At 36.3% G+C, this 18878-nt stretch overlaps 1 protein-coding gene across 1 annotated transcript; it reads right to left on the bottom strand.

Annotated features, from left to right (window-relative positions):
• Nucleotides 1-444: 444 nt before the first annotated feature.
• CMAS (cytidine monophosphate N-acetylneuraminic acid synthetase) lies at nt 445-16311 on the bottom strand. Its single transcript, XM_082850883.1, has 8 exons — nt 15979-16311; nt 9387-9529; nt 9072-9227; nt 7203-7336; nt 5365-5459; nt 4818-4989; nt 3905-4058; nt 445-1049 (listed from the first exon to the last, which is right to left on the bottom strand). Exons 1-8 carry the CDS (start codon nt 16236-16238, stop codon nt 859-861), a joined length of 1305 nt encoding a protein of 434 aa, XP_082707009.1. The 5' UTR covers nt 16239-16311; the 3' UTR covers nt 445-858.
• Nucleotides 16312-18878: the final 2567 nt, after the last annotated feature.

The raw sequence follows: 18878 nt of genomic DNA, 5'->3' as shown, positions 1-18878 counted from the left end.
TTCTTGCTAGAGTTTTACATGAACTCTTTTTATAGTGGAAATAGATGAAAATGTTCCACAAGAAATGGTTAGTGTTTTTATTAGGTAAGCATCCACAATTATGAGCTAATGTCCCATTCTTGGAATCTAACCAGGTGGGAGAGAGATTTGTGCTGGCTGTAAAATTGTGATAATAGCCAAATTTAGTACACAAAATTACCATGATCTCCGAGGTAGTTGCAAACGATTTACTACAAACCAATATACAACCTTCACAACACATGAATTTCTTCAGACATCTGTATTTGTATTCATGTGCTGTATGTATCCATATATGAAGTACAATCGGATGCTCTACAGCTGGTATTTAGTGGCTTGTTTCTCACGCTGACTGCATGGTCAGTGTTTAAAGGAAATAAGGCAATGTTTGGTAAATCTCTTCTATAGCAACAAGACAGTTTTCATCAAGTTTGTGAAATGTAATTTTATTAATAGAAGGGCATGTCTTACCAGACAAACTGTCCCCAAATAAATAAAGTTTCAGCATCATTAAGAGCACACAAACACACAATTTTACAGGATACAATACAAAGTCAATTTGGATGATGTTCTTACTTGCATTTACTAAAAATCTGAGAGAGACTGTGATCAATCTCTAAATAATGATCCTGCATAAAGAGAAAAGTACAGCACAGTTATTTCATAGAAGGTTTTGGAGTGACAGTTTGAGAAGACTCTGCTTTAAAAGATATTAAGATATATCACAAATCAAATCACACTCTCTGTTAACATTACAGCATGGAATTGTACTTAATCAAAAAGAAAAGAAAAGTGGCTGAAGAAGGCTGTATACTTTCTTTTCCAACATAACACTAATTTCTATTTTTGGCATGAATTAATAACCTTTTCCATTAGTAGGAAAACGTGCTCTGCAAACTCTCGGAGGGCACCACGGCCACCATAGCTTTTGCAAATATATCCAACAGCCTTCTGGGCAGCGGCACAGGCATCAGCAGGAACACCACTGAGGCCCGCTTTCTTCAAGCACTCCTCATCAGACACTTCATTTCCTATCAAGTTAAAGAAACACTGGTTGAATATTTAAAGAGAGAAGGAATTTTCTTCCTAAATAATGCAAACAGCAATCAGTAAGTGATTCTGGCAACTTCAGACACTGTATATTAGAATACTACAGATTAGATGGAACAAAAATAAAAGCTTTTCCAAGTATAATAAATACTTAAGGTCTAGGGTTTTTCCTAAGTAATTCATAATAAACGCTTATCAATTAGAGGAGAATGGAGTATACTTTCTGCTTGCCATGCATATTACAATTACTAGAAATCTAATATAAACTATAATTATTTAAACTTTTTATTAAGGAAAATTTCAAACATGCAAGAATCCCAAATTTATGTAATTATTAATGTTTTGCATTATTTATCAATATTCTTGTCCATTCCCTGCCCCCCAAGTTTTTTGGAGGAAAGGGAGAAGAAGGAATTCCCAGAAAACATACTTTACCCATAAACTTTGCCATCTGTCTATAATACATATATTTTTAAGAAACTGACATAACATCATCCAACCAACAAAATCAACACTAATTCCTTAGTATCATCTAATAACCTAGTACATGCTCAAATATCCTCAACTGTCTCAAAATTGTCTACAAATCAACTATAAAAAGTTGATTTATTTGAATCAGAAACCAAAAAAGGTCCACATAGTGCATTTTGTTGCTATACATATTAAGTCTCTAACAGTTCTCTCTGATTTGTATGCTGCTTGTTGAAAAATTACCATCACATTGACATAACTACATCCTTTCTCTCCCTGCCTTGCTTATTAGTTTCTCCACCTCCCCCTCTTATTTTATTTTTTTGGTAGGATGAATTTCAGAAGCTCCCAGGATCTAACATTCACCATTCTGCATATAACTATTACTATAATATAGACTAAATACTACTAATAAATGTTGGTTAAGAGTGTTTGTTTTAAATCTGTTCTACATTTATCAACTGAAATTTTTTCTTTTATTATTAAATGTATTGAAATTTGAATTGTTTTCAATGAAAGATAAAAATTAAAGTATTTCTTTGCATAACCCACCCCTGAAACTAAACTTTATTAAATTTTATTTATAAAAGTGTTTATTAGAACTAATAAATGAATTCAGTAAAGTTGCAGGATACAAAATTAATACATAGAAGTCTATTGTGTTTCTATATATACTAATAATGAACTCTCAGAATGAGAAATTAAGAAAACAATCCCATTTAGTATTTCATCAAAAAGAATAAAATACCGAGGAATAAATCTAAGGAAGTAAAAGACCTGCACTCAGAAAACTCTTTAAGACACTGACAAAACAAACTGAAGATGACACAAACAGATGGAAAGATATACTGTGCTCATGGATGAGAAGAATTAATGTTGTTAAAATGATCATAACTACATCAAAGGCAATCTACAGATTCAATGCAATCCCTCTACCAGAATACCAAAGGCATTTTTCGCAGAACTAGAATAAAACTAAAATTTTTATGGAAACAAAAGACCCCAAATAGACAAAACAATCTTGAGAAAGAAGAACAGAGCTGAAAGAATCATGTTCCCCGTTTTCAAAAGCTATACTCATTAAAGCAGTATGTTAAGAGATTAATTGTAAGAGTTCTCATCGCAGGGAAAACATATTTTTATTATCTCATATGTATCTATATGAGATGATGGATATTCACTAAATTTACTGTGATAATCACTGCATGATGTATGTAAGTTAAGTCACTGTGCTGTAGACCTTAAACTTATACAGTGCTGTAAGTCAGTTATATCTCAATAAAATTGGAAGAAAAAAAGTGTCAACATTTTAAAGGAATACAATTTTATACATTTATGTAACTGACAAAAAATACTGCTCTGATTTTTAAAATAAAAATTTGGAGTTTATTCTCTATTTTCTTGATTTTCTAACCTCTACTTTTTATACTTTTTTCCTTATGTGATATAAGTAATGCATATTCTTGGTAGAAACTTTAAAAAAAAATAAACGAAGGCAAAAAAAATCAAAATTAGGCTAATTATTATTATTTATGGATAATCACTGTACTTTGGCATATATATTTTACAGTTTTACTTATATAAATGATATACACTTATTACTAAATGCATACACTATTTTAAGGATTTTATATTATCTTCAATTTCTTTCCCAATAGCCTTATGAAGTTTGATTTGTGTTTATACTGTAAGTAGGAAAACTAAGGCTTAGAGAAGCTGCTTAAGGTTGCACAGGTAATAGTAAGTACAGCTGGGAGTTGTTATATGTTCCATTAAAATTGTTTTCGTCTTACAAAAATTGGATCATTTTCTATCAAAGGTTCTACAGTATTTTTCTCCACTGAATCTTCACATGTGATTCAAAGGCTACTCCTGAAGTCCCCGGATCACGTGCTCCCAAAGCATCCCTGTGCTGCTTCTTTTGAGGCCCATATTGTCCTTGTAAATATTTATCTCATACACGGTTTATAGTTATTATGTATTTTAATAACTTTTCATTACTGATATTCAAAAATGTTGACATCATTAGACTGTAAACCCTGTATGCAATAAGTCCCAGCAACCAGTTCCAAGCATGCATAGAGGAGACACCTGATACATATACTTGCTTAATGCTAAAGTGAAAAACTTGTGACCATGTCAAGGAATACATATTACAGCATTGTTTTTAATGGTTGCAGGATATTTAGGTGGGTTCTTTTTTTCCCTCCATTATTGGCATATTTGTTCAATTTCTTTCCTGGAAATGGAATCTGGGGAGTCAAATCTATGTACATTTTAATAATAGCAAAATATATTCAGAATGTACTTCCTATATATCAGAAATCTTCAATCCATTATTATGGCTGAATAGAAGGACACCAACCAAGATATGCCACTTCTTTCCAGCACAGGCCCATTTCTTTTCTCCATTCATCTACAACTGCAAGCTTGTCTGGTACACTGACTTCCATTTTGCAATCCAGTTTTAAGGAAGAGAGAGTCTGCTTTGAACAGGCCCTTTCTGAGATTAACCTCACCTTAAGGAAAAAAAAAAGGGCAAAATGAGAAAACAGAAATCTCTCATAATAACACCTTTTAAATAATACAAATCACAAGTGAGTAGTCTGAAGGACTAATTAAAGTAAAATCAACTAATTTATTTTAAAATGATGAAGCTTTAACACATTTGATTGCTAGTAGTCCAATAAAGGCAAAAGACTGTTTTCTACAGTGGAAAGGATTCTATCTACAGGTAAAAAATAAAATATACATTGTCTGATAACAATCTAAGATTCTCCAATAATTCAATTTATTCAGAGGAAAGTCTAACTGGTCTCTCATGCTGCTCAGAAACACGTATTTAAGATTTCTAGTGAATTCTAAGAAATCATCTTAAACTTCATTTTTGAAAATACACATAAGTATTGTTATTTTGAATTAAAATTTTCAATCATAAGAATAAGCTACATTTAAAAAATCCACCTGAGATTTGCTTTTCTCCAAATGCTGACACCTATTTTCTATGAAACCTTTCTGGTTGCAAAATCCTATCGGAAATACTAGATAGCACCTACTATCATACTCATTAAATAAATAAGAAATATTATTTATTGATAGACAAATTACTAATTCTGCTCATCTCAAAGTAAATAGCACAATTTTCTAGGCATGTGAAAGCTCAATTTCAGATATTTTAATTGATAATACTAAAAACGTAAATCTGTTATTTCCCTCACGTGTTCCTTGACCTTAAATCACAATCTTAAAAAGCATTGCTATGTTCAGGGGGCACATACCTCAATACCACTTTTCTTTAATAAACTTATCCCAATAGCATCTTTTACATCGTAAGATATTATTTCTTTTTGGTCTCCTGATACATAAATGTGGCCATTGGTTAGACATCCATCAATATTGCAAACGAAAAGTTTTATCTCCTTCAGCTTCTCTTTGCCAAAATAGCCAAATCTAAAAGAAACCAAAATAGACTTTTGAATTTTAGTGTGATACTAATCTCTCATCTGGCTAACACCAGTAAACTTGATAACCCGTTTCCATTTAATTACTCAAACATTACCTTTCCAAGTAACCTCACATACACACTTCAACTTACAGTGCAAGGATTTTAAGTGTGGTCTAACCAGATTATGTGCTTCTCAAGTTACTGAATAAGCCACCTATAGGCATATTTTATGTATATGTCTTCCTCACATAAGCAAAATAATTACAAAAGATCCTAAGATTGGAGGATCAAAAATCAGTTGTCCACAAGTGAATTTAAAAGTATCTACTAAAAATCGTTCATTGTGGTCTAGTGCAAAGGCTATACAATCTTGTTTTCACCTTAAAACTCTTTGTTCTGCAATAGGCCAGTCAATGTCCACATCTATGTCCACACTGTGCTCGGCTCGCATCTCGTAGTACGCCATTTTCCCACCCTAAAGATAGCACAGGTGCCATGAGGACTGTTGTCAACATGCATTCACACATATCAAAAAGTTTATTACAATACAGAACAATGAATCCACTTCTATAGTACTAAGAAAAATGAATAAGCCAGTAATACCAGACATACAACAAATATTTTTTTTGGAGGGGAGAGCTTATTGTTTTCCATATATTCAAACCACATAAAACAAACAACCTTGACATTTTTCAAATTCTATTTACACAGTGCAAGTTCCCATTTTTCTTTAAATAGATTTTAAAGACTGAAACAGAGTAGAAATAATATGCATCCTCCAGTATTCTGACCACAAGGAATTTTCTGGGAATCCCTAATTGTATCCCCTTTGTTCTGGTAGTCTCTCCCATCATCATCCAAAAGCAGTAGTATAAATGTTTTTGGAACTTCTGTTCCTATTTGCAATAGGGGTAAGATTGGGGAGGAAAAGGAACTGTAGTATCTACTGTACAGAACTGCCTTAGATCCCTGAGCTACAGATGGGAGTGAACAATAATTGTCTGGGTCACATGTGGGCAAAGGTAGGAACAGTGTCATGATCCTGGGGTATGGGGCAAGAGGAGTGAGGCCTTTCCTGATTGTAATCATTTGAAGGTCAATATCAATCACTAGAAATTTTCATATTTCAGAATTGTCAGTTTCTTTACAAATCTTGTTACAATGAGAAACCTACTTTTCTCCACACTTTAGGAAAGGGTCAAATCACATTCCCCCTTAGCAAAGAGCTTATGGAGGGTGGTATCTATAGATGTCAAATCTAATTTTCCTGAATACTCAAACTTAACTGAACAGCCAGTCTACAGTTCGCCTACTGACCAGAAGATTGGAAAAATTCCCTCCCCTTAGAGAATGAGTCACATTAGAATTTTTACTATAAAGAATGGAGCTCGGGGGTTCTTAAGTGCTATTTTTTGAGTAACATAGGACCTGAATCCAAATCCTAACAGTGCCATTCACAACTTGTTTTTGCTTTGAGCCAATTGCTTCATTTTTCAGAGCTGCTATTTCCTCCTCTGAAACAGAACTAGGAACATCCATTTTATTCCGTTATATAAGATAACCTATATAGTATTTCATATAGTCCTGGGTCCATAGTAAATGCTGAATAAAGAATAGCTATAACCAAAATGAACAAATAGTATATGATGTAACGTAACCACACAGGCTCTAAAGATGAGAGAGACATCCAACTCCCTTATTGTAAAATGAGAGCATTAAGACTCAGAACAGATAAAATGATATATTCAAGGTTAAATTAGTTATAGAGATTTTACTACAATATATTCCAGTTTTCCTGATGCCCAGGTTGGTGCTCTTTCACCTCTACTATACGGTTGTGTTTTTTGTCTCTTTTCAAAGTAATAAAGGTTATTCAACTGTACAACCACAACTTGACAGTAATACAACTATGGATTAAAAACAGAGTTTTGAATGAAATAATATGAATACCAGGACACATACAGAACATTCAATACTTGTTTCATTTCTTATCTTAATGTTGCAACTGTAGCAGAGTCTTTCCCATATTCACTGAATGAACCCCAAAGATCATTTTGGGGTAAGTGTGCAGGATAAATGCCTCAGATGATAAATCTTGTCAGTTACTGCTTTTCCCCTAGGGGTTAATACTTTCCTTTATGTGCCATACTTCTTTCTTAGAACTCAAAGTATATAGATAAAAGGGTTTGAAAGGTTTTTGCAAAATGAGGGCACAGACCTGTAAGTAACCCATCTCTATCAAATGTCTTTTAGCAAAATAAAACGAGCCATTTTCATATAATTCTCCATCCCAGTCTTGTCGACGAGGTCGTTTAGCTGGATTCAAATTCAGAGGCTCAGTCATTTCACGAACTAAAAGCAAAAAGCTACAGTAAGTCCCAGGTGCTTTGAACACTGAAAATGTTCATTCAGTAATTTTTTTAAAAAGCAAATAAAAATGAACTCAGAAGGTAGAATATTTCTGTATCTAAATAAACAATTTAAAAGATTTTTTAAAGAAACAAAACCTCTAATAATTCTGATGATTTATCTTTGCTTTTCAATAACAAGAGAAAAATAAGGTATCTTACAGAGAAATTCTGAGCAATTAAAGTTTTAAACTATTTATAGAAATATAATGCTTTGGGAGGACATAAAGGCAACCTTAAAATAGTTTCAAAAGAACTGAATTTGTTATAAAGTACCCATAGTTCAGTATTTGAGCCCTTTAAATCTACTGCTCACTATGAGCTTCTATAGAAATACAATGTATGTGTCATTTATCTAATGTGGTTGAGAAATTCCTCTCATGGAATTATTACAGAAAAATGAATACTTCCCCACTAAATTATTGAAACTTTTATATTGATAGAACTGCTTATATAATGTATGATACATTCTTACTAGTAGTTAAAAAAATACTAATATAAAATATACATAACAATAAATAAATAATGTTTACTTATTATTATTGTTGGTAATAATGAAGGCTGAGCAATACCAACATTAATGATTATAACATGATATAATAAATGAAGCCTTCAGTATTGGTATATAGGAATTCCCTTGGCTTTCCACTAAATTTTTGCCAAATTTGTGTTTGTGTATGGGTACTTTTTTAACTTTTTTAACTTTAATCACATATCATATAAAGCTCAATATTCAGTTTAACACTGGGCTTCCTTGATTTGTTCAAAAATGTGTTTTACAAGCTTTAATCCTTCCTATATCTTATTTCTGATATTTAGTGAATAAGTTCAAAATATTATATATATAAAACTTAACGTAGAACCTGCTACAGAGAAGACACTCAATAAATGCTTATTGAATGAAATCAATAAATTTAGTCATTGATATACTGCATTGATTTTGACAGCATTCATATTTAGAGGCTGAAAAATCATCATTTTCTGTCTATAACTTTATCTTCTTATCTTAATTGCTCTTTTGTGGACCTTCTCCATTTTCACTGCATCTTCCCCTCTCCTTTAAGTCAAACATAGGTTAGAGACCAGCTTTCCTACATTCAACACATGTCAGGGCATTGAAGAGTAATCACACTGCCTTTCTTCAAGTATGTTACATTTACCTATTTGTTGGTGATTCTATTCTTTATTACAGATTTTGCTACTTCATCTGGCTAGAAATCAGGCTCTAGCTAAACGTTATGGAACTCTTTTTGCTAAGAAGTTACAAATTTTGGGAAGCAATTCCACAAATTCATTCTTGAGGTTCTCCAAAACTTTTTGGTGGAAGATTTCTATTCCCACAATTCTGTGATTTACACGGAATTTATCAAACAAGTCTAGAACAACATAAAAGTATTTGCTCTAGAAAAATGACATGTCTTCCTCAAAATACAAACAGAGGGTTAAAATAATCCTTTGTAAAAAGTAATTTGGTAGAGAATTAATTTGGTCTCATTGTTTTGCCTCAATAATCACAAGATTTAGAACACATTATAAATGTTATTACCTACTAGAGTTAAGAATCCCATGTTCTATTTTACTGCTCCCTTTTTACTCTCTCCACTCCTAAAGAATATTTACATATGAAAAATTAATTCTCCATAAAATGAGCTAAAATAAAGATTGATACAACAGATTACCTCCTTTCTGAATTTCACCCCATCGAAACTGATGGCGTCTCACAACAGAGAAAACAGAATCATATCCTTCTTCTCGAATCATTTCTGCAACTTTTTGAAGATCAGTAGGATGTAAACATGGAGAAGTAGCTTGAATATTTCCTACAATGTCAACCTCTTAAAAAGACAAAACAAATGAAAAGAACATCAAAATAAAGTTCTTTGCAAGCAAGTAATACTAAGATCTAAATTCAAATGTTAAAACAAGTCTTGTGAAATGATAGGCAAGTTGGAAATTATGTAAAATTTTGAATAAACTATTAGTCAAACTCATACCATTGTGATAATTAAGAAATTCTATGATGGCATCTAGTGAGGTAGAACTGTCTTTTGAAGCTTCAGAACTTCTTCGATGAACTTGTGCACCAAATTGTTTGGCCACATTCTCAATTTCATCATGGTCTGTTGAAACCCAAACACTGTACAGATATTAAAAAATAAAAAGCCAAATCACTAAAAAAAAAATCATTAAAGATAAAAAGGAGCTCTGCAACCCCAAAAATACAGCTTACATAATGTTAGAATAGTTTTTGTACCAGCAAAATAATGTTACAGATAGAAATTAATATAAAATTTAAAGAAAAATAAAGTATTTTCTATGTAAACCACATTTTAAAATGTCTGAATCAAAAATGTGGTCCTAGATGTAATATTTATATTTACATATATAAATATTTATATTATATATAACATTATTTATATACATATTATTTACATAGCCCTAGATATAGTTTTATAAAGTTAGGAAAAAATGATAATTGGTATTTTTGAAGCTACTGGTATATTAAAGACACTAGTAACACGAGAAGTTCAAATCTAAAGAAAATAAAGAAGATACTGCTTCTCATTCCCCATCAAAATCCAAAATATTGTGTATTTAATATACTTGCTAAGAAAAAAATGGATTTGGCTTAGCCAAAGCACAACACTCAAAGAGTTTCAAGCTTAGTAGAGACTAAATGCCCAAAACAATCAGACAAGCCAACTCTTTTTTTTTTTTGGCCAACTAACAATGGGTATATAAATATCTGAACATAGAATCAAGTGGGTAAAGCCACCGATAACAATTAAAGATGTGGAGAACATGACTTGATTGGCTCAGGAGAGCTTAGTTGAACAGCTCTATTAACCACAGCTTACAGAGTTGACCATTTGGACTTTATAAGACGACGACTAAGAGTAAAATATAAAACATTATTTGGGGGCGTGTACTAGTCTGTACTGAATTGTTTCCTTGACCTTTACAAATCCCCACTGCTAGAAACAGAAGATGTGAGTATTACTCTAGCCACAATGTTTTTATAGTGACATTACACAAAGAAATCTGAATGACTTCTTTGGTATATGCGTTGACCCTTGAACAACACTGGTTTGAACCGTGTGAATGTTTTTCAGTAAATGTACTGGAAAAATTTTAGAAGGTCTGCTAAAATTTGAAAAAAATCGCAAACTGTGTAGCCTAGTAATATTGGAAAAAATAAGAAAAAGTTAGGTGGGACTTCCCTGGCGGTCCAGTGGTTACGACTCTGTGCTTCCAATGCAGGGGGTGTGGTTTCGATCCCTGGTTGGGGAACTAAGATCGCACATGCTGCGAGGCATGGCCAAAAAATAAACAACAACGATGTAATTAAACCAGCCAAGATGACTAAGTATAATACCACAAAAACGCAAAAAAAAAAAAAAAAAGGTATGCCATGAACGCATAAAACATATGTAGATAACAGTCTATCCTTACATAGATATGAGTGATATTTAATATAGTTAATAATGTTTTACTTTTCTGTTTTTTAACTCTGCCCATCATCACAGGTAAGTGGTTTTTTTAAAAAATGGAACAATGTTTCTGACACTGTATTATGAATATGACTGTAATACTGTATGCCATAAAAATTTTATAATGATTCATTCATTAGTGTATAGGCTAGGCTACTGTGAAGCAATCATACTGATTACAACAGGCTACCATAAAGCAATCACACTGTTGCTTCTTTGTTATCAATGCCCGAATCATTATACCTGTAAATAAATATGAATTTCTTTTTCACATTATCTTTTCATCTTTGATGTTCAGTGTTAGTAATATGTGTAACATCTAGTTTTGTATCATATGACAATATTGATACTGACAGGTGATTCATCTTGTAAACAAAGTAAACTTATGATATAGTGCAGTACTGTAAATGTATTTTGTCTTCCTTATGATTTTCTTTTCTCTAGCTTACTTTATTGTAATATACTATACAATACATATATATTATAAAATGTGTTAATAATAAAAAATAAATAAAACATAAACAACATAAAACTAAATAAAACATGTGTTTCAGATATAGAAAACTCATGGTTACTCATGGGGAGAGGGAAAGGGGGAGGGCCAATATAGGGGTAGGGGGAAAAAAAGGGTTATTACGGGATTACATAGAATCATGTGTGAAACTTTTGAAAATTGTAAAGCACTAAGGAATTTAAAGAATCTTTCAATTAAAAAAATCAATTAAATTTTAAAAACATAATGTGTTTATGTTACTGGTAAGGCTTTAGTGAACAGTAGGCTATTAGTAGTTAAGTGTTGGTGAATCAAAAGCTAATCTGGGATTTTTGACTGCCCGGGGTGGGGAGTTGACACCCCTGACCCCACATTGTTCAAGGGTCAACTCTATTTCTTTTACCCCTTTCATTCAGTATCTACTGAATGAATGAGAACCTGCATGTCTCAAACGTCTATGCTCAATTGTCAAGAGTGAAAAGAGAGAAACTAAAGAAAAATTTCTAACATCTCTGGCTTTCATTTATGAATTTAATTTCATTTATTGCCTTTACTATTGGCAGATGATTTAATAGAGATAAAGTCAATAAACCCCCATAGTGCCCCCAATTTGTTTTTCAGAGGAAACCTAGTAAACAAGATGAGCCATTGGCTAGGAGTCAAGTGTGTCATACCTACTCATGTCATTCTGCGCAAGGCACAACATAGGAGCCCTCATTTTCCTCCATCTCAAAATCTGAAATAATTTTGGGATAAGTTTTTCACTGCAAAGTGTCACAAAGTTATGTAACAAAGTGAAGTACCAACAAAAATGTAGTGAATTTTTTAAAGAGAGGATAAAAGGAGGGTGGTGATGGTAACAGTAAAAAAGTAAACAGTAAAAGAAGAGATGAGTCTTTTGACATCTGGTTTCCATCACTAATTGAAATAAATTACTGAAGCCATTTACTTTATTATCCTGATCTTTACTGTAATAAACATTCAACACCTCAGGATTCAGTGATCTTTTGGAAATGCTAAACAGTAAATAAGAAATAACAGAGGTTGGGAAGAGGTTTGCCTGTGTTTCATCTTTCCTCCCTTTTATTATTCATTTATTCATTCATTCATGAAATGATTCCTGACTGCCTATTCTGTTTCAGGCCCTACTCTGGACACTGGGATATATAATCCATTTTCTTGAGAAACTCTCAGCGGATTGGTAGAGACAGCGAGAGGTAAGGAAGCAATAACTAACCTTTCTACAATGCTTTACTTTTTAGAAGGTATTTTTATAGTGCCTGCTACATAACAGGTGCTCAATTTGTTGAATGAATGAAACAGTAGATGGTTAAGAGCATGGACTCTGAAGGAAGGGCTTCAAATCCCGGCTCTACCACAAGCTAGCTTTATGACTCTAGGTCAAATCTCCCTAAGCCTCAATTTTCAGTAAAACGGAGGTAATAATAGTAGTAATTACCTAATATGATTGTTATGAGAATTCAACATAAACCACAATACAGAATAAACGTTTATTAAGTGTTAGCTATTGAAAATAATAAAATAGGAATGGCAGTAAAGGAACAGCTACACAGTCTCATCCTCACACTGACTCTGTTGGAAGGAAAACTGAAGTTTTGCTTTCAGACCTTCAAAGGTCCAAATGTCTAATTTGTATGTATTATGTAAGGCAATGGCATTATGAATATGAAAACAGCATCTTATAGGTACACTTAAAATACAATGATCATCATCTATTAGAAGGACTAAGTCAGTCAATCATTCTCCCTTGGTTTAGGGGCATCAGATGAGGCAGGGCAAAAGAGAAAGAATGAGCAAATGAACAAACAGGGCTAATAAAATTTAAAATCAAGTATAAAGTAAATGTCAAAGTTCAACGTCAATGGCTTTAAATTTAAAATCAAGTATAAAGTAAATGTCAAAGTTCAATGTCAATGGCTTTAAATTGAAAATCAAGTATAAAGTAAATGTCAAAGTTCAACGTCAATGGCTTTAGCCTCAGATGAAGTCATACTACATCTAACAGGATGAACAGGAGTATCAACCATGATCCCTACGACAGAAACTTCAAATCATAAGCTGCCATTTCAAGGACAACATAGCATGGCCTTTCATTAATCATAAATCCACACCCTAGAAATGAAACCAAAACTATGTTTATCTTTCACGTTAGGCAACATTTTAAAAAATCAATTTACTCTGAGATTCACTTACACAGCACTCAACCACTGTTGAAACCAAGCTCTTAGAAACTCAGCTCAAACAATAGCTTTTTACTAACTGAAAATATTATCTCAGCATTTTTCCCGACTGTTAACTCTCCAAGTTAGTGTGCAAAGTTAGCAACCTTGAAAGTATTGTTAGCTTTGATTCTAAGCAGGCCAGAAACTCAATTAAGTCAAAATGATTTTGAACAAAATAATCTCCAGGCCTGAAAAACACAAATCAGGCAAGCTACAGTTTTCCCCAATTCCTTCATAGGGTACATATTTGTTGAAGGAGGCAGAAGGGGAGAAGCAGGAAGGCTGCTCCAAACTGACTGCAGCTTCAGAATAAGTCAATTAAATTCAAATCTACCCCTTCTGGGTGGTAGATTAGAACTCAAAGGGCAGAGAGGGATGTATAACTGCAAGCTTTCTAAATTAACTGTTTTAAGAGGGCATCCAGGAGCTATCTGCCAGAAGAACATAGGTAAATTCTCCCGGCAGCACTGAGCATGCATTTTCGGGGGCTGGGATCATCCTAAGAACAAGGCCTTAAGCTGCTAGAAACCCTGACAGTTTGGTTGAACACAGACGTTTGGATGGAGTTGTTTGTTATGTGTGGGAAGTTCTGCCGTTCTCAGCAAAACTACCCCCATACCATAAGGGGAGAGCCTATCTAGAGGAATCAAGAAATAGAGGATTATGGTGACCAAGTGCACTATCCCCTTACTTTCTTTTTCTTAAAAATATGTATTATCACCTGGTACAGTATACACTGTTTATATATTAACTGTCTTCTCCCTATTATAATGCAAGCTCCACCAGCCTAGGGATGGACCCTACTGCTATGACCCTTGGTTAAGGACACATAACAGTGCCTGTCACATAGTAGGTAGTCAATAAATGTTTGCTGAATGAATGAATCATTTTTGCCCTTGAATCTGTATCTCAAACAAGCCCTACCTTTTTTTGTTTAGCCAGTTTGAAAGGGGTTTCTAGACATATGCAACTGGAGTTGTAAATGCATTCTGTTCTCAATCTATTATGAATGTGATATTCCTCTCTAGTTTATGTCACAAAAATAGGATTTTACTACATCACTACTAACTGGATACACCTTCTCTCGGTCCTTTTTTTTTTTTTCCCCAGTGTGTACCCTTTGTAAGGAAGTAAAAATGTCCAAAAGTCTGTGAGCTTAACACGGAAAGAACCATGTCACACACATCTTGCTGTTCCCTTGGATGTGTATGGCAGAAATTAGGGTTCAGTGTTTACTGAACTGAACCAAATCCCCCAGTCTTTCTTTATCACTCCTTTGCACACTTCCTGTTACATTACTGTTATATTCTGTGTGCCAGCTCTTATTTACCTTGCACCACCCAGGACTTCCTTTGGATAAAAACATTAAGAAAATTAGTAAATTTATACTTTTTTGGTACCTCCTTTGTAAACAAGAACAGTTAAATGAAAATCATTTATCCATATATTAATGTAGGTAATTAATATGCTCCAAAAACAGCCATCTCTTTAAAAACCAAAACCCAAACATCAAAAAGGTGAAAATAATTTACTTTCCACGGTAACAAATTCAAGCATAATTAAGTTGAAATTACCATGTGTAAGTTCATTCTTGGCACAGAATTCTATCTCCCTTCTTTTATGAATGACATAAGCTTGTAACTCCTGACCAATACGGCATACGGCCATGTCTCTAAATGATGCACAATTAAAACTGTCCTTAGGACAAACGAGGTTCCAAAGGTATGATCAAACCATTTATAAGCATTTCATCAAACAGTCCAGCGGTGCGGTTTTCCACTCTCGCACCTACATACAAATGTGGGGAGCTGTCTAGATTGTGCTGACTCACAGGCAGATAGCTTAGAGTATTTTCCAAAGGTCAGGAAAGGATCTCCAAGCTGAGCTTGAAATGAGAAAAGCCTTGACAGCCCACTCCATTCATGAACCCGATGCCTCCTTAATCGAACAGCACCAGGTGGGTATCAGACGCCGGGCAACAGGGGAAAGCCAACGGCCACTGCCTAAAGGAGTTCACAGATTATCGCAGACGTTTCACAAGGGTGGACTCCTTTCCTTTACCCTGCGAGGTCAACCCGGGCAGCGCAGACAGTAGAGAAGAGGAAATCTCCCCCTTTACGGATGTTATTCTCAAGGGCGGAGACAGGAACGGTCCCAAGTTCATGGCTATTAGCAGCTACGGAACAAGGAAGAAGCTGGAGCCCCTCCTCCCCCGGCTGCCAGCCGGGGCCCAGACACCCCGGATCTTGCACACCCCTTCCGGGGGCGATTGCCCCCCGGAGCCCCTGCCCCTCCGGCGGCCCGGCTCCCCCTCACGACCCCCGCCCAGGCCGCACCGCCCACTCTCGCACATGCGCACCTCTGGAAGACCCCCGAGTCCAGGGCCGCACGCAGGACCCAGCCAATGAGCGGGACCCCCGCCAGGTGCTTAATGTTCTTCAGGGGGATGCCCTTGCTGCCGCCGCGGGCCAGGATTAGGGCCGCCAGGTGCGGGGGCTTCTCCACACCTCGGCCCTGGCCCCCGCGGGAGTTGCGCTGCAGCTTTGGCGGCCGACCCCGGGAGGGCCGGCCCCGCGGGTTGGAGACGGAGGTGGCGGCCCCCTTCTCCACCGAGTCCATCTTCCTCCCACGCCTTCTCCCCAGCTTCTCCACATCCGGGAGCTCTTCTCTCGCCACCTCAGCTCGGCGCCGCCCGACCTCCCCGCCCGACCGCTAGCGGGGGTGGCTGTTCCGGGCCCCGCCCACCACCACGTCCCCGCGCCCTCGCGGGGCACGCCGGGAATTGTAGTCCGCGGGTCGCTCGCAGGGTCCCGGAGGCCCAGTAGCCTCTGCCCGGGCGACCCCCAAGTCCAAGCCCGGCACAGAGAGGCCAGAAATGCCTTGAAGGAAGTGTAGCTTCTAGGGGGCTCGATATTGTATGGAGATTAATAAAATAGGCAACACAGGTTACCGATCTTCTGCTGAAGAACTTCTCCATTTAGGAATTGTGGTGGGTTTTCCACGGCACACCCTGGTGCACCCGAACACTAATCAATTTTATATTTTAAAATGTATATTTTAAACGTCCGTCTTTCTGCTATGCTTCTGACTCATTGTTTCCAAGAGATGACCTCATTCGAATGTCCTCCAAGCACCTTAAATTCAACATTTTAAAAACAACCCTCCCAGAGCAACCCAGTATTTTTGGTAACCATGTGAGGAGAAGCTCAAACTGCTTCTACCTCTGCATTTTCTTTTTCTTTCTTTTTTTTTTTTAAATTGAGGTGTAACTGACATATAACATGTTAGTTTCAGGTGTACAATGTAATGATTCAATATTTGTATGTATTGGGAAATGATCACCACAATAGGTTTAGTTAACCTTTCAACATATCTGTCTGCCTTTTCTATCAAATATCACCATCCGTCTGGTGGAAAAACTTGGACGTCAACCTTGTCTATTCCCTTCTAAGTGTAGTAGACACCTGTTAGTTTTCTTGTTTTTGGACTTCTGAAAACCTTTTCCTTTCAGCAATTGTCGCCTCTCTTACCTGGTTTGCGTTTCACGCAAATCCTCAGCAGTGTAGCAGTGGGTGTGTGACCCAAGCTGATCTATCTAAGTACCTCAGCTTCCTGAACGCAGCTGTGGTCTAGGAACAGGCATATGACTAAGCAGAGCCTCTTGGCGTCCTTTCCAGAGACTCTGGGAAAGGAAGGATCTTTTTCTTGCTGAATATTTGGGTGCTAAGGACCCTGTAAACGTGAATCCTGAGGGCAGGATGAGGGAAGGGGGGTGGTGGGAGTTTCTGTTCTGAAATTGGCTGGGAGGCTGATGTTCACACAGAAGAAAACAGGGCCAAGACATGCAGGGAGAAGAGAGAAAGAGCCCCGATGGCATCATTGAAACCTCTTAATCCAGCCAAGAGGTTCAAAGGTGCGCGCGTGCGCACACACACACGCACATACATGCATACATATATCTCTGCTTTGGGGTGGTTTTTTAGGAAGGAATCTCCTACCTAGCATGCGTTTTGTTTTTTACCAGTTTTGCAAGCCTGTATCTGGAAGTAGAGAGTCTCCTTGTCTGTCCTGGGTAAAGGCTAGTACATCCAGAACGAATGAAAGGTAGTAGTACTGCCTCTTCTTCTCAAGACGTGACAGAAAGCCTTTGTGCTTCTCAGGTCTTGGCTCTTTCTGAAGCAGACAGAGTAAGCCTTTCGTGTTTTGGGTCCTGGACAGGCACTGGAAACTTCACGTCTCATCTGTTTGCCTGTGAAGCAGCTCAGCCCTTACTGGGACGGGTTCTGGGAGAAGGTGCTGAATGTGGGGTAGTGTGGCTGTAAACAGACATCAGTGCTGTGCCTGAGGAAGGTGGGCAGACCCCAAGAACCATCCCAGCACTCCAGGCCAAGTGACCACTTTGCCCCCAACGTACTGGCTTATTGACTGGGACCTTCACAGTTATTTTGCTTGAGAGAGAGCAACACTGATTTTTTGGTAACCATGTAAGGAGGACATCTACTGCTTCTTACACACCAAAACCTCTTTTCTGCTTTCCACACCAATAACAATCTTAGTTCCCACTAATAAGATAGTTACCATTCGCCACAGTAATTCCCTAGGGGCCCACAAACCCTAGTGGGCCACTGACATCTGAATAGTTTAACTTCTCTGGCACTGGTGTCCTCCAAGCTGGGGACACAGCAAGTGGCACCACTGTTGCTTATCAAAGGAGATTATAGCAATTTGCGTAAAAGCTGTGAGACTATAGACTCCTCCAGGAGAGGAACTGTTCCTTCTTTGTAATCACATCCAGAACAATATGTGGGTCACAGTATCTGCTTAGTAAACGGCAGTGAACTACGTCTGATGTTACTTTTCCAGTCTCTGCCCACACATACTTTTCTCTTTTTTTTTTTTTCACTCTCCAACATTACCATAAACTCATTTATTTAAAAGAAACTGTACGTCCATATCCTGGCTGAATTGGGCATTCATATTATGTATTAAATGCCCAGGAATAGCAAAAAATTAAACCAACTCCATACAAAGCAACTATAAGAACACAAAAACAGAACAAACAAACCCAAAATCATACTTTTAGCTGATGAAAACTCTCTCCGCCAAACGAACCACAAAGTGGTATACTGCCACGCATACTTTTTTATATGGTTGCAGTCTTACAATAATAAAGCATCTTGTATTCTTTGTATTTTTACAGTACAGTTTTGGTTAGACTTGACAACTGGCTGGTCCCAGTCCTGAGAAAGAAAGAGAGAG

This window comes from Leucopleurus acutus (assembly GCF_964270905.1).
Source record: "Leucopleurus acutus genome assembly, chromosome: 11".
Lineage (NCBI taxonomy): Eukaryota > Metazoa > Chordata > Mammalia > Artiodactyla > Delphinidae > Leucopleurus > Leucopleurus acutus.
Note: the sequence above shows the minus strand (reverse complement) of the source record. Positions and strands in the feature narration are given on the sequence as shown.